A 15,508-nucleotide genomic window follows, 5' to 3' on the forward strand; every position below is an offset into this window, starting at 1 on the left:
AGGGTTGCCCTTATCCAGCAGCATGTGTGTATAAAAATTCTCCCACTCTGGATTTTGTACTAAGTGGGCCAGCAGTCTCGAACCATAGAACAAACTGTAATAGGCTACCAAGAAACCCCAACTTATACCTACGAAGACAACATTCTCGTACAGTACAATTTTTTGTGGGGGGTGGTGGATGGATGATTCCAGAGAGATTTTCTTTTCTCCTCCACTTTCCAAAGGTGCTGGAATATGACTCTGCTCTTTGGCTGGACCATATCACCATTCCTCTTGTGTGCTTCTAGATAGCAAATGTCAGCCTTCAACCCTGAACCTGGTTTTGTACTGTCTTGGAATCTGCATATGCACTTTCTAGTAGGAGTCATAAGATGGTGATTTAGAATGAGAATTGTCGCTGATTATCACCCTTCTTAGCTCTGGGCATTGACCCAATTATAGTTTTAGTATTTAGTATCTATATAACTCTGTTCCATTTTAAACAGTGCACTTATCTACTGAGGGGGTGGGGGGGAGGGGTGGTGAAGGGAGATCTTCTGCCTTGAAACAGGTACCTAACAAAAATCTATCGATCTCAAGTCTTGAAAGCTCCAATTGTCCCAGCATCCACAGCCTCTTTGGAGGTCGGGGGGGGGGGGGTGTTTCCAAATTTCTACTGCCATTTGTGTGAAAAAGAGCTTGCTGATTTTGCATCTGAATAGCTTATCTCTAATTTTAGGATCATGCCCCCTTGTTTTTGATTTGCGCTACCTGATGAAATAGTTTCTTTCTATCTACCCTATCAAATCTTTTTAACATTTTAAATAGCCCGATCTCCCCATAATCTTCTATATTCAAGGAAATAAAAGCCAAGTTTATACAACCTATCCTCATAATGTAATCCTTTAAGGCCTGGAATCATTCTGGTGAATCTGCTTTGCACCCTCTCTAAGGCCAACATCCCCTTCCCGAAGTGTGGTGCACAAAACTGAACACAGTACTCCAGACCGGGTTTGACCAAAATTCTATTTAGCTGAAGCGTAACTTTCTCTCCTTGGTATACAGGCCAGCATTCCATTAGCTTTTTTTGATTATTTTTTTTTCTGCCTGTCTACTGGCTATTAATTTGTGTACTTGGACTCCCAAAATCTGTCTCTTTTTCTGCATTTGGAAAATAATCTGATTTGTCTTCCTTGGGTTCTCTCTTGCTACACTTTTAAGAAAGGCCGAGCCCATGAAAGAGTAGATTGTATGTAGCGTGTAAAAGGAGTGGGAATGATGAGCAGAATGGCCTTTTCTCATTCCCTGCTTTCTTCTATGTTCTTCCTCACGTCCTTGCCTTATAATCAGAGCACATTGTGCAAAGTCCTGGGAACAGATCGCCTGTGTGTGTGTATGGGCCCAAGGAATCTCAGTGGGCTGGTGGTTTCTTTCTTATAAAATAATATGGAAAACAAATCTGACTTTTTAAACATGTATTTCCAATATTATTAAGTATTCAAACAAACGAGTAATAATTCATTTTTAAGGCAAAGTATTTTGAGGTTTTTACTTTTGGAAGAATAAAACCATTAAATGGTATTTAACAATAAACAGTCTTGGAGGACCCCAATGCCAGATTCTATATATTCCTTTATTAACAGGAGCTGTAGTTTTTGGAGAGCCAATCACTGCAAGCCTTGGGACAGACGGAACACATTATTGGAGCAAAAACTGGGCCAAGGCTGCGGCCTTTGTGGCGTCACCACCACTGAGTCCTGACCCCACAACACCTGATCACCTGAACTCACTATTAGCCTGGTAGGAGAGTTGCATCAGTTTAACCCATCTACATGGCAAACCCAAGGCACTTAGTGTTAGAGAACAATTTCTTTTTGATTTCTAACTTTTAACGTGCACAGTGAAAACACTGAATTTATATGCATTTTTAGTTTGTTACGGGCTACTAGTTTTGCCTGCAAATGCTGGTTTAGATCCTAAAATATTCTGCAAAGAAGCTTTAAATTTAGCAGGGGTAATGATTTAACATTTCCTAGTTTTCTTACCCTCTCCCTCCACCTTAGCTGAAGGTGTTGACTCATGATGGGGAATGGCTTCATGAGCACTGACAACTTTCTGGTACCTTGTTCAAGTAGCATTCTTCATGTATACGCCTAAACAGTGAGTGTCAGCAGGCAATTGGGGCATCGTAATTAAGCCTGATCCCATTCTCCTCGACTCCACACTTGAATACTTTTAAGTGGGCGTGCCTGGATAGCAGTCTAGAGCAGAAACTCTGGCTGTTTCTTTTCCTCCTACCCCCTTCCCCATGAGTCCAGAGCTGCTGAAGCGAAATAAAGCACCTTTACCTCTTTTAAGGCTGAGAGCAGCTACCTTAGCCCTGGGACCTTCCTGATCTGTAAGGCTTTGTACCACTGCCTGCTAGAAAGTAATGTGTGAAAATATTCAGAGAACTTATTGAGAAAATTCTTCTATAATTTTGGAAAAGTTGCGTAGCAGCTAGAGTTATATTATTGTAACAAATTAATAGCTAGGCTGATGAACAATGAGATTAATGTCAAATAAACCAATTTAAGTGATAATTCCAGTTTGATTAATGCATTTAAAATGAACTTCTACTTCTGTTATTAAGCCCACACCACTCTTGTATGCAGTATCAGTACATTGTGTTTTATGAATGATTTGCTAAGCAACTGTCTCGGTGTATTCCTGAACTCTGTCGCCTTGTAGACTAGTACTGGCTTTTAATCGCTAAGAGTGATTAACATTGAGAGAACAATATTGATAATTTTTTAAAGAGAATTGTAGGTAAAAACCATGGGTATGATCATTTATGAGTTTTCTGACAAAACACTCTGCGTTGCTCTGCATGTCTTAGCCAGTGTACTTAGCATCGAAAAGATGGTATTTGCTGCATGCTGGTTTAGGAACAACTAATTTGATGTGATTTTACCCCCTCTAGTGGAGATCTGCAGGTCACAGGAAGTGCCCACAGTACATTTACCACTGCTCAAAAAGCCATTGGGAAAGATAACTTCTGCTTAATCCCAGAGGGCACTAATGGGATTGAAGAGAGAATGAGTGTTATCTGGGAGAAAGCTGTGGTAAGTTAATGATTTCAGTATGAAGATCAGAAACCAGTCAGGTTACACGTGGGCATTGCCTGGATGGTAAATTCAAAGTTAGGCAGGTTGTACAAGGACTCACTCCAGCAGATTACTGTTGAGGCAGTGATGTTGAATAGTTACCCTTAGTTCTCAATAAGAGGGGGTATGAATCCCCAGAAGGAGGAAATTGGAGGGGAGTGATGTGAACAGATCACATATTTAATGCATTTACGCTAAAATGCTGATGCTGTACTAAGCTACACAGATCCTTTAATTCATTTTGTTACAAGTTGCGTATCTCTATTGTGCAGTTAGGGAGAGGTTACCATCTTCCTTCAGGGAAAAAGAGAAAATTAATGAACAAGTTGCACTCTATTGCAGCGTCAGCATTGATGGAGACCCAAGAGCAGGTTCGCTGCCTCACTTTTCAGCCACGCAATAGCTTGTGTGATGCAGTGACTGACGAAATGATGTCATCCACTTCTGCTTACATATTACCTGTGGGATCTTCCTGCACCCATTTAAATGGTTGCCAGAAATAAGCATCTGAAAGTGAGTGGAGAGCGGACGATATTGATCTCGGCCTATATTTGTACTCCATTATACCCACGTGAGTTGACTGATGAACATAACTGAGACAAATCGTCCCCAAAAAAATCCAAAGTCATGAATAATGTCTCGAACATAGCCCAGTGAGAGTTGAAGATCATCAATATTGTGGTTGACTGACCAGTTACAGTGAAAGGGACCTAATGCGTGCTTTATTGGGAAAATGGTCTGTTAGGGATTAGGTTTATTTTAATTATCCTATTTTATATAATTATTGCCTCACTGAATCATTTTATTTCCAATATAAGCCTGTGTGTTTATTCTAACTTTGACAAAAGTAGGTTGCATCTGGACTGTTGGTGCACTCTGTAAATTGAAACTTGAATTATTATTGTTGAAAGGCCACAGGTAAAATGGATGAGAATCAATTTGTCGCTGTGACGAGCACCAATGCTGCCAAAATCTTTAACCTGTATCCAAGGAAAGGAAGGATTGCTGTGGGATCTGATGCTGACCTTGTCATCTGGGACCCCGACGCAGTTAAAACAATCTCTGCCAAAACACATCGTTCAGTAAGGAAAACTCTTATTCAATGGAACTTGAGAAGGGGTGGGAGGGAATTCATCAAGACTCGAGAATGACCTTTAATCTATCTGTTCCCATTGTTGCTTTCAAGATGGTTGGTTTCAAACGTTGGGCAAAATTTAACAGAAATATTGCATGGAAATTCTCGCTAAAAAACTGTACGATGGCAGGATTTTGCACAGCTGGATTCTGATGAATACTTTGAAAAATATGCTTAACAATAATTTGTTAAATCACCATTTCTATAAAGTGCAAATAAAAATGTCAGTTGACAAGTCACTGCACTAGAATTTATTAGGTAGCTGGTTCAGCCACTCAATTGAAACGAAAGCTGGATAAAAAATTAACAAGCATATTTTACATGGGAGTGAATAACTTCTCAATATTTAGGATGCTTGACTAGGGAATTGTTGTCATCGACATTCAGTCGAAGGGAAAGATGTGTGATGCCATGGAATTGTACATCTTAGAAATTAAAATTCAGGGGTTTGACATGATCTTCACTTTGTTCAGGAATATGTTTATCTACATCTGACTATGCTTTGCATTATTTTTGGTAGATCACAGATAAAAAGTTCAAACTCCATGTTTGTTGGTACAGTTTGCACATCTAATGCTATATCCCTTCATGCAACATAAAACAGCAATCGTCTCTGTATCTTTTGAAAAAAGAAATTTCCAACCATTATGAGTTGAACACTATTACAATGAAGTTGATAATGTTGATGGTTTACTTTCATATAGGCTGTGGAATATAATATCTTTGAGGGCATGGAGTGCCGTGGTGCTCCATTAGTGGTCATCAGTCAAGGGAATATTGTCCTGGAAGATGGGAATCTGTACGTTAATCAGGGAACAGGCCGGTTTATTCCTCGTAAACCATATCCTGAATATATATATCAGCGTATCAAGATCCGGAACAAGGTGAGTAACTGTGTTTGTGTGTGTATAAAAAGGGGGAGGGGGGAGGGTGGTTTGATGAGGGTGACTGATATTGATCTCAGTGACTTCAACTGCAATTCCACCTAAAGTGAGCTGATGTAAAATATATCTCATAGAGCAGCCTTTCAGTCAATTGAATTTGAGTTTGTATATCAAGAGACTTGGAACCAAGGTGAGTAAATGGATGGTGAGTCAGATGCAGAGCAGCTATGATCTAATGGAATGGCAGAACAGGCTCAAGGGGCTGAATAGCTTGCCCTGTTTCTATGTTCCTTTCAGTAAACTAAATTTGGGTTTGCTCAACTTCATTAAGAATGCCAGAAATGATCATAAAATCATCTGCCTCGTGTGTTCAGATCTCCGATATGCACTGCCATGGGGCGGCACAGTGGGGCAGTGGTTAGCACCGCAGCCTCACAGCTCCAGGGACCCGGGTTCGATTCTGGGTACTGCCTGTGCGGAGTTTGCAAGTTCTGCCTGTGACCACGTAGGTGTTCTCCGGGTGCTCTGGTTTCCTCCCACAGCCAAAGACTTGCAGGTTGATAGGTCAATTGGCCATTGTAAATAGCCCCTAGTGTAGGTAGGTGGTAGGGAATATGGGATTACTGCAGGGTTAGTATAAATGGGTGGTTGTTGGTCGGCACAGACTTGGTGGGCTGAAGGGCCTGTTTCAGTGCTGTATCTCTAAATAAATAAAAAATAAATAAATGTGACGAGGCTCCCCAATGGCAGTACAAAGTTTGAAATTACCCTCATTGAGCATAGCATGGTTGAAGTTAGGTAAGTACTAAAGCAGACAGAGCCAGAATGAAGGACTGCATTATTCTGGTATTTGAATCGTGGTAACAGCCATTCAAGCTTTATAGTCACAGAGCAGAGATTTTATTGTGGTGAAGCTCCATTAATCTTGTGGACTGCATATGTCTTCAAACATTGCACACAGAGTAAGGCTGTCTAAGGTCAGTGGTGTCATTCCTAATCTTACAAAGAACATTTTCAAAATATGTGCTAAGAATAAGTTCTAAGTAGTACGAGGTGGTACATTTTAGGTGAAGAATGAGGAGAATCAATGTAAACAAAATGGTACACTTTAAAGGGCATGTAGCAACTTGTAACTCTTAAATATTCCTGGCAGTCTTTTGCCATAATGTCCAGTTAACAAACTCTATCAAATGTACATCTACTTAAACATGAATGAATTTTATCTTACTGTTTTTACAGTAACCTGCTTTTCAGATTCGGAGATAATTAATTGTTCTAGATTACTTTATTGAGATTTATGTGCACTAGGAATTGCTGGATGAAATTCCTGCACCTGCTTTAAAATTGCACTATTTAATTTATATTGCTTCTCCTCATTCTTTCAAAATGCATTACTTCACACTTCTTACCTTCAAACTTTTTAGCACATATTTTGAAAATGTTCTTAACATATGCATTAATAATGAGAAACAGTATGAGATTATTATTCAGTTAACAATGACTGGACACTAGGTACGCTATTAATCCTCCTCCTGTCTTTCTCTGGTTGAATGAATCTGTTCATCGGTTACCTCTTCCAAGTCGGCGGAACTACATGCAGTGTCTCGAGGGATGTATGATGGTCCTGTGTATGAACTCCCAGTCACTCCTAAATATGTCACCCCAGCTCCTTCAACCAAAACATCCCCAACAAAACCACAACACGCACCAGTGCGAAATCTGCACCAGTCTGGGTTTAGCCTATCAGGTGAGATATTGAACATGAGCAAAGAAACAGGACATACCTGTATATTCGTTTAAGGAAGTAATGATGTGCTTTTGGGGAGGAGAAATAAATGTTGGCAGCTACTTATAAAACAGGTTTGGCAGACATTATAATGAGTTAACTGCCTGCTTGCTCAGCTGGGGTAGGGGGGGCGGGGGGTTTGGTGGCTGGAGAGGGGAAAGGGAGAAAATATGGAGCTGAGATTCCTCTGTTTGTGTAAGCCATGTCTAAAAGATTAAGCAGTGATGCTAATGTGCCCCGAATAGTTATGAGCCAGTAATACTCAGATTTTCTGTGTCACCTTATTTGCATTGTTCCAGGTGCAGACATGGACAAATGTAGGGAGCACACTAGTGTGAGTGGGAAATTGCATGCATGTGGAATTTAAAGGTACAGGGACAATTAACGGGGAGGGTCATAATGGAAAGACAATAATTGTGAACGTCTTTAGAAAGGTTCAGGTGACATATCGACCTGTTAACAATCTTTGCCAAGGCTGCAGGTGCAAAGGATGAAGAAGTGATGGCCAAAAATAAAGAGAAAGGAGACCCTATTTGTAGGCCTGAAGTCAGTTGATCAGTTCCTTTAGTATCCTGTGCCAGCCTTGTAGTGCATCTTAGCAACAAGTACCCATACAGCAGATGTCCCAACTCAGCATCTGGTTGTCTGCTCACACTCTAACAACACTTTTCCGCAACTGGTGACAGATAGGTGCGACAATGCAAATATTGTTTGTGTCACCTTGGCAGGTACAGCCAAACGGGCTTGGATGCCAGATGATCTCTCTAGTATGCTTTCATTAATGCAGTACCGTGTAAAGCATGAGTGCTGTGATTAAAGTGTTTCTGAAAAACCATCCATTATAATGGTTGGCTAGGCCATTACACTTGGGTCTAGTGCCACTATGGTGGCAACATTGGATGGATATCATGGAATGGATTGTCCTCTTCGGGATGGAGTTGCAGTGGGACCACCACTGTGGAATCAGAAGAGCCAACCAGGCAGTTGTAGGAGCAGAAGAGATCTGAAGACTAAAAACACCGCTGCATTGCGGGCCTCGATAGAGACCAAGGCCCACTAGGGAAGGTATGTGGGCCTATGCAGAAGGAGAGGCTACACCCAGATCTTGCCCTCCGTCGGAGGACCTTAGGCCAATACCACCACTTCATGGGACCAATCGCCACCTTTCACGTGGCAGCCCCGGGATGGGCTGTCTCTGCTTAAAGTTGATAAGGCAGCAGGACCAGATGAGATGCATCAAAGGATAGAGGGAAGTGAGAGTGGAAATTGTGGAGGCACTGGCAAATTGCAGATGTCATACCCTTGTTCAAAATTGGTGTAAAGATAAGCGCAGCAACTATAGGCCAGTCAGTTTAACCTTGCTGGTGGGGAAGTTTCTTGAAATGATAATTCGGAACAAAATTAATAGTCACTTGGGCAAATGTGGGTTAATTAAGAAAAGCCAGCATGGATTTGTTAAGGGGAAATCGTATTTAACTAACTTGCTGGAGTTTTTTTGATGAGGTAACAGAGAGAGTTGATGAGGATAATGCTGTTGATGTGGTGGTGTACATGGACTTCCAGAAGGCATTTGATAAAGTGCCGCACAACAGATTTGTGAGCAAAGTTATAGCTCGTAGAAGGAAAGGGACAGTAGCAACACCGATATGAAATTGGCTGAGTGACAAGAAACAGAGAGTGGTGATTAATGGATGTTTTCCGGACTGGAGGAAGGTTTGTGGTGGAGTTCCCCAGAGGTCAGTGACAGGTTGGTGGAATGGGTGGACAAGTGGCAGATGAAATTTAATGCAGAGATGTGTGAAGTGATTCATTTTGGTAGGAAGAATGTGGAGAGACAATATAAAATGAAGGGTACAATTCTGAAGAGGGTGCAGGAGCAGAGGGACCTGGGTGTATATGTGCATTAGTCATTGAAGGTGGCAAGACAGGTTGAGAGAGCGATTAATAAAGCATACAGTACCCTAGGCTGCATTAATAGGAGCCTCGAGTACAAAAGCAATTGTTCAGCCTCAATTAGAGTATTGTGTCCAGTTCTGGGTGCCACACTTTAGGAAAGATGTGAAGGCATTAGAGGGAGTGCAGAAAAGATTCATGAGAATGGTTTCAGGGATGAGGAACTTCAGTTATATGGCTAGATCGGAGAAGTTGGGACTGTTTTCATTGAAGAAAAGGTTGAGATTTGATAGAGGTATGCAAAATCATAAGGCATCTGGAGAGAGTAGATAGGGAAAAACAGTTCCCATTGGTGGAAGGATTGAGAACAAGAGGGCACAGATTCAAGGTAATTGGCAAAAGAAGCAATGTAGACAGGAGGAAAAACTTTTTCATGCAAGCGGTTCGGATCTGGATTGCCCTGCCTGAAGTTTTGGTGGAGACAGGTTCAATCGAGACATTCAAGAGGGAATTGGATTGTTTTCTAAAAAAGAATGTGCAGGGCTATGGAGAGGAGGGGGAGTGGCACTAGGTAAATTGCTGCTTCGGAGAGGCAATGAGCAGACTGGCCTCCTTCTGTGCTGTAACAATTCTGTGAAATTGCACTGTGGGGAAAATGCTCCAGAACATAGGGCTGACTCTGTTTCCATTTGCATAGGGCAGGAACAACCAGAGGGAGGGAAGTCCAGGTCTTCTCACACTTCTTAGGGACAGAGAGATAGCAATAGGCTTTGCCACCCCAATGTTCCCCCGTTATTATTGAGAGCTGGCAATAGGTTCCTTTAAAGTTTAAATTTTCACCCTGAAAGTGTGAATAGATCATGGGGCAACAGTTTTGCTCCTTACGCTGGATAAGTTTTAGGTTTTGACCGTAAAAAAATTTTGGCTGCTTTTTCCTGCCTCAAAGGCAGCCAGCCCCACTTGGCGACTGCAGTCAATTCTTCTTCTCCTCCTAGGGTAGGTTCCCTGATAAAGGCTTGAATCATCGTCCTACCCAGAGCCTCAAAGTGATTTCTGGATACTTGCCAGGATCAGTGGCACATTTGTTGTGTGGGTAGAAGAGAAATACTTACAGAAGGATAGCCGCCTTGGGGGAAAATAATAGTTTTATTTTTAATAAAAAGCATGATGCAAAATGAGCCATAAATGGCTCAGTGGTCATCTCTGGTATTAAAAAATTGATGTAAAAATGCATTTGACATGGTAATTTTCTTTCATGTACCATTGCCATTATGGTCTGTATATATAAGTGGTCCAGTTGAGATAAAAATGCGATAAATTCTAAACGTAAATCTGTAATTAACATACCCATGTATTGAAAATATGGCAGGTCTATTCGTGATGGTGATCTGTCAATCACCTACAAGTGTGTCTGTTGCTATTTCCTCCTTTTAATAATGACAATCCTGCTGTATATTTCCGGTATTTCCTGTCATTGCCACAGGAAAGCAGATTACATTTCTGCAGCCTTTTAATCTTAATACCTCAAATGATGCACATTTCGTTGAACTACTGAAAGATGCACGCACATTGAGGAGTTTAGCTGATGTGCAAGTGCCAGGGTTAGAACCAAATTACTGTTATGGCATGACGCATTATCTAAAATCAAGGTAAAGACTGGCTACATGCTAAACTTACAGCAGTATAAAATGGGTGATATTGAATTGGCAGCCCGTTTTGCTTTCCATCTGGTTTTTCTTTTCCAAAGTAGTCAGGGAAAGGAAAAGACTGGGCAGAATTCAAATCGAGCTGCCAACCTGCTGTTGTGCATCTTGCATTACCACCCAAGACGATTTTATACCCAATTATTTGCAACTTCACAATGGATTCCAGTGACTGTTACTACTTGTTGTCACTTTTTTTTTCCTAACAAAAAAAAGAAAATTACAGCACAGGAACAGGCCCTTCGGCCCTCCAAGCCAGCGCCGATCCAGATCCTCTGTCTAAACCTGTCGCCTATTTTCTAAGGGTCTGTATCTCTTTGCTTCCTGCCCATTCACGTATCTGTCTAGATACATCTTAAAAGAGGCTATCGTGCCCGCGTCTACCACCTCCGCTGGCAACGCGTTCCAGGCACCCACCACCCTCTGCGTAAAGAACTTTCCACGCATATCCCCCCATAACTTTTCCCCTCTCACTTTGAACTCGTGACCCCTAGTATTTGAATCCCCCACTCTGGGAAAAAGCTTCTTGCTATCCACCCTGTCTATACCTCTCATGATTTTGTACACCTCAATCAGGTCCCCCCTCAACGTCCGTCTTTCTAATGAAAATAATCCTAATCTACTCAACCTCTCTTCATAGCTAGCGCCCTCCATACCAGGCAACATCCTGGTGAACCTCCTCTGCACCCTCTCCAAAGCATCTACATCCTTTTGGTAATGTGGTGACCAGAACTGCACGTAGTATTCCAAATGTGGCCGAACCAAAGTCTTATACAACTGTAACATGACCTGCCAACCCTTGTACTCAATACCCCGTCCGATGAAGGAAAGCATGCCGTAAGGTCCTGTTTCTTTTCAGAAGGTTCCCCAAACGGGCTTAGGCCCAGAATTTTCTCTGAACTGCTTCTGCTCCGTCATCATACTGCACTCACAAGGAACATACAGCAACAGAGCAGGAGTAGCTCCATAGAAATTGCTGATTTCAGTTTTTAAAATGCTTTAAGAAAATGTAACATTTATTTTAAATGATTACTGTGCTATATGTGCATTAGGTGCCCAGTTTGATGACAACATCCCACGTCGTTCTGGACATCGTATTGTCAATCCACCTGGTGGCCGCTCGAACATCACCAGCTTAGGTTGACTAGGACTAGAAGATTGAGCTGCTGGTGGCTGATGCAAGCAGTTTATTTACGTACAATTTATCAGTATTACGAAAACCAGCTTTCTCTGGTATTTCAGAAAAGAAACGAAGTGTGTGCGCGCGTGTGTGTTTGTCATATAGAATGAAGTGAATTATGTGATGTATTTTTACTTGGAGTTGACTGCCACACAGTTGTGTTCCACACCATTGTCACTTATCATGGTCCTTCCACTAGCATTGGCCATTCGGACACTGGTTTAGACACGTTCCTTTTAACTTCAGGGTTCTTTGCACATTTTAGCTGTTATAGAAGTTAGTGCATGATGCTAAGAGATGCAAGTTCTGTTTTGTGTATTGAAAAATAAACAAACTCTTAGGACAAATTGCCAAGAACGGAAGTGAATTAGCTAGAATTGTTAGCTAAACTGGTGTGAATTTATGGTACAGTTTTTTTTGATTTTCAACAAAAATATAATCGAAAGTAGGAAGGTTGCAAAGTTTATGTAAATGTGCAAGGCATGATAATCACAGTGGCTCCAGTTATAGTCAATCTCACCATGGCATAGCCATTACATTCAAACACTTAAGGAAGGGTTAGTTAAAATGCTATGATTACCTCCAAGCATTAACAGAGTGATATTAATGTGGCAAAAAATAAAGAAGTTATGAAATCATTTTGAAGTTTACATAGTGATTTTGGCTTGTAACTATGAAATGTGTTTCACATTTCTTTTGGTTTGCTGTCAGCTTGAGAAACATTTCACAGTGATTTTGGCTTGTTGTAAGCTTGAGAAAAGTTTCAGAACAGAAGGCTTAAGCTTCGGTGTTTTAGCAAAAATAAAATGTGCTGTTTTATTTGAGATGATGCAAGTTAGTGCAAGAAATGTTCCAATATTGAATCGCGGTGACTGATTAAATACTACATAGATTTGGGCCACCTTAAAATCTCAAGCTGCAGTCACATTTTTTATCTTTTTGATACCGATTCTTCGTTTGTATTCATGTGGGATTTCAAATGAATACTCTGATGTTGTGACTCTACCCTTGAGCCCTAAGGCTGTGAAATAAATGGTGTCAAATTTCCATTCTGCTCTTCTACTGTCTATTTTATCTATCAGAACTTGGAAATGTTCATTATAGTTTTTTTTTAAACATAACAATGTCAATAGTTATTGTACTTTTGCCCTCATTCTGAAAGATTTCCTCTTGCACCAAGAAGCCAGTGACTCTCACTGATGAAGGCTATGGCTGCTCTTATACCAAGTGCTTTTTTCGGAGTGTTTGCCATTCAAGTATCCTGCAATAACTCACCTTGTGGGGAATCGCAGGTCAGAATGCAAGGCTTCCCATGCTGGGGTCTATATATTACCACAAACAGGTCAGTTTTACCAATTATTAGTTGTATTGTAGTACCTGAAAGCTGTAAGGCATTACAGAAGGTTTAAATGTAAATCCAGTAAACTGATTACGTACCAGGTGGTAATTATTATGCACAATTAATTTGTGTCACTCCAAAAATTATAGTGTTCTTATTTATAGCTAAGATTCTTGTTGGCCCTATGTTCCTTTAATATCCTTGATGGTGGATTCTTGTATATGTATTTAAAATGTTTCATTAGTGCTTGAGGTGCAACATAAATCCTACAAAAAAAACTTTTCATTGATGTGTGGCAGCTTGGTTCATTTGGTAACACTCATTGGAATTGAAAACTGAAGATTTGAGCTCCGCTACAGGACTTACGCATGTATTCAGGCTCTGGTGTATTGCCGGTTGATAATCTTGTCAGACATTAAAATGGGAAGGCTGTTTAACTCTAAACAAGCAAAGGTATTTAGGCACAGCGAAAGATCATCAAGCGTGATGCAAAGATGAGGTTCTTTGGAACGTCAACAGACTATGCTCTAAACTGTCTGGATCTGCGTTCATACCCAAACTTTCCCACTAGGTAAGCTCCTGATTTCACATATGAAGAAGACAGTTACTTCCCCAGAGGAGGAGAAAAATCAGGCAGGGTCACCCAACCTGCTCTCTTATTTCTGTTTGTTCTAACTGATTTAAATGTTTGTAGAATTAAAATCCTGAGAATAAACCATCTACACAATCTCGTTCATAGAGATGTTTGTTACTTTTTACCTAATGTTCCCATCAATTAATTTAGCTACTACTGTAACATATGAATTAACTTCAAACTAAAGCAAGCACATAAATATAGTACTCCCAATTTGTGGTTAACTTTTACACAAGTCTACTAAATATAAAGTTCAGCCATACATATAAGTAGTGCTAAAATATCACTAGATTCAATCCCTGTACAAATTAACCATAATTCAGAACCAGTAACCATGGAATTCTTCAATATAAAATCAAAAATGTGCAATACTAATAGCACTCACAGCATTACTCACACTGAATCTCCTGCCCAAGTGACTTTTGTGTCTCATTCCACCCCTGACCTGTTCATCTCTCTTCTGTCTGTACACAGGTCCTGCCTCTCCTCTCTTTAATTTGTCAGAATGATCTTTCCTTCTCCAAGAGTGCTGCTTCTTTCAGTGCTCTGATCTCCCACACACCTGTTAATCTTTCTTTCTGATCTCTTCCACCTATCTGTCTTTGCTGTGATCTCTTATGCCATTTTCCTTCCTCTGACTGTCCCCCATTTCTGATATCGCTGTCTGATAGGTTTTTTCAGCCCCTGTGAAGGTCTCCATCCATTTGTCTTCCCCTATCTTTTATATACACACATCACTTCCTCTCCTTCACCTGATCTCTCATTCCATTTCCACTGTCTCTACCTTTACCTTTCCCTGTCAATTCCCTATAGCTTTTTCTCCTATTTGTCTTTCCTACCATCTTTCCCCTATTTCTCTGGTTTGCCTCTGCCCTCATCCCTCTCTGCCCTCATGTCTCCCCTTGTAACATGGGGTTAATGTAGGATTGGTATAAATGGGTGGTGGTTGGTCAGCACAGACTCGGTGGGCCGAAGGGCCTGTTTCAGTGCTGTATCTCTAAATAAATTTAAAAAATAAATAGTATCTATTTAAACGCATTTTTCCTTCTCTCCATACTGACTTGTCTCCACAACCCTAGTCTGTATCTGAGCCTATGCCCAAGATTTCTAAGCCTACAGGAAGGACAGGCTGGTAGCAGATGATGAACAAAAGGTCAGTATAGTTGAAGAAAGTGCAGAGCCAAAAGAGAGAGCAGGTGATAAAAAGGGCAGGTAGGGAACAGTCAGAAGCTGGGCAGAAGTTTGGGGAGGATATAACGAAGGGTTGGAAAGGCCATTGAGTGTCTCAATGATAGTGCAATAATAGCAGGGCAGCAGAGCAAGACCATGAGTATCGATGGAAGGCTGGGAATCCAACATACAAACAGGTGGATAAAGAAGGGAGGGACCCTTTTGCAAAGGGGAGGCCAAGGTGCACTTTTTACACAAGTGGAGAACTGGCATTCTTCCCTGGACTCAAGCCATTGCCATTTCTGGTCTCCTTTGGTGGGCAGGCACCTGAGGTACATCCCAATGGCGTGGGTGCCTGCCTAGCTCTTGGACTTTGGCTCAAAGTTTTCCTTAACCACTGCTGATAAATGGCATGGATACATAATTAATTCTCTGCCCATTATATGAAGAAATAGCTCCACTATACAGTGGTTTAGAAAGTTACCTTTTATGGCAATAATTAAACTTAAAAAAAAAAATCATCTTCTTGTTTCACATCTTTCCTTCTTCAGCACAATGCTTCCTGTAGATAACAATAACCTTTTATTACAGCATTTTAAATTCAGCATCACTCCAAATTTGAATAATTCTTTCCATAAGTTTATATGAATAATTTTTGT

General features: G+C 40.9%; 2 protein-coding genes across 4 annotated transcripts in view; one reads left to right on the top strand and one right to left on the bottom strand.

Annotated features, from left to right (window-relative positions):
• Positions 1–12,753, top strand: part of LOC137376212 (dihydropyrimidinase-related protein 1-like) — a 55,660-nt gene extending 42,907 nt beyond the window's left edge. For both annotated transcript variants that reach the window (XM_068044336.1, XM_068044328.1), the window contains exons 9-14: positions 1,623–1,779; positions 2,942–3,083; positions 4,037–4,207; positions 4,965–5,144; positions 6,726–6,891; positions 11,579–12,753. In XM_068044336.1, coding sequence (XP_067900437.1) covers positions 1,623–1,779; positions 2,942–3,083; positions 4,037–4,207; positions 4,965–5,144; positions 6,726–6,891; positions 11,579–11,670 — 908 coding nt within the window. In that variant the 3' untranslated portion in view covers positions 11,671–12,753. The remainder of the gene's footprint in view (positions 1–1,622; positions 1,780–2,941; positions 3,084–4,036; positions 4,208–4,964; positions 5,145–6,725; positions 6,892–11,578) is intronic.
• LOC137376201 (evC complex member EVC-like) overlaps positions 12,158–15,508 on the bottom strand; it is a 42,615-nt gene continuing 39,264 nt past the window's right edge. For both annotated transcript variants that reach the window (XM_068044313.1, XM_068044303.1), the window contains one exon: positions 12,158–15,411. In XM_068044313.1, the coding sequence (XP_067900414.1) occupies positions 15,368–15,411 (44 nt within the window). In that variant the 3' untranslated portion in view covers positions 12,158–15,367. The remainder of the gene's footprint in view (positions 15,412–15,508) is intronic.

The sequence above is a fragment of the Heterodontus francisci genome, chromosome 1 (assembly GCF_036365525.1).
Source record: "Heterodontus francisci isolate sHetFra1 chromosome 1, sHetFra1.hap1, whole genome shotgun sequence".
Taxonomy (NCBI): Eukaryota; Metazoa; Chordata; class Chondrichthyes; order Heterodontiformes; family Heterodontidae; genus Heterodontus; species Heterodontus francisci.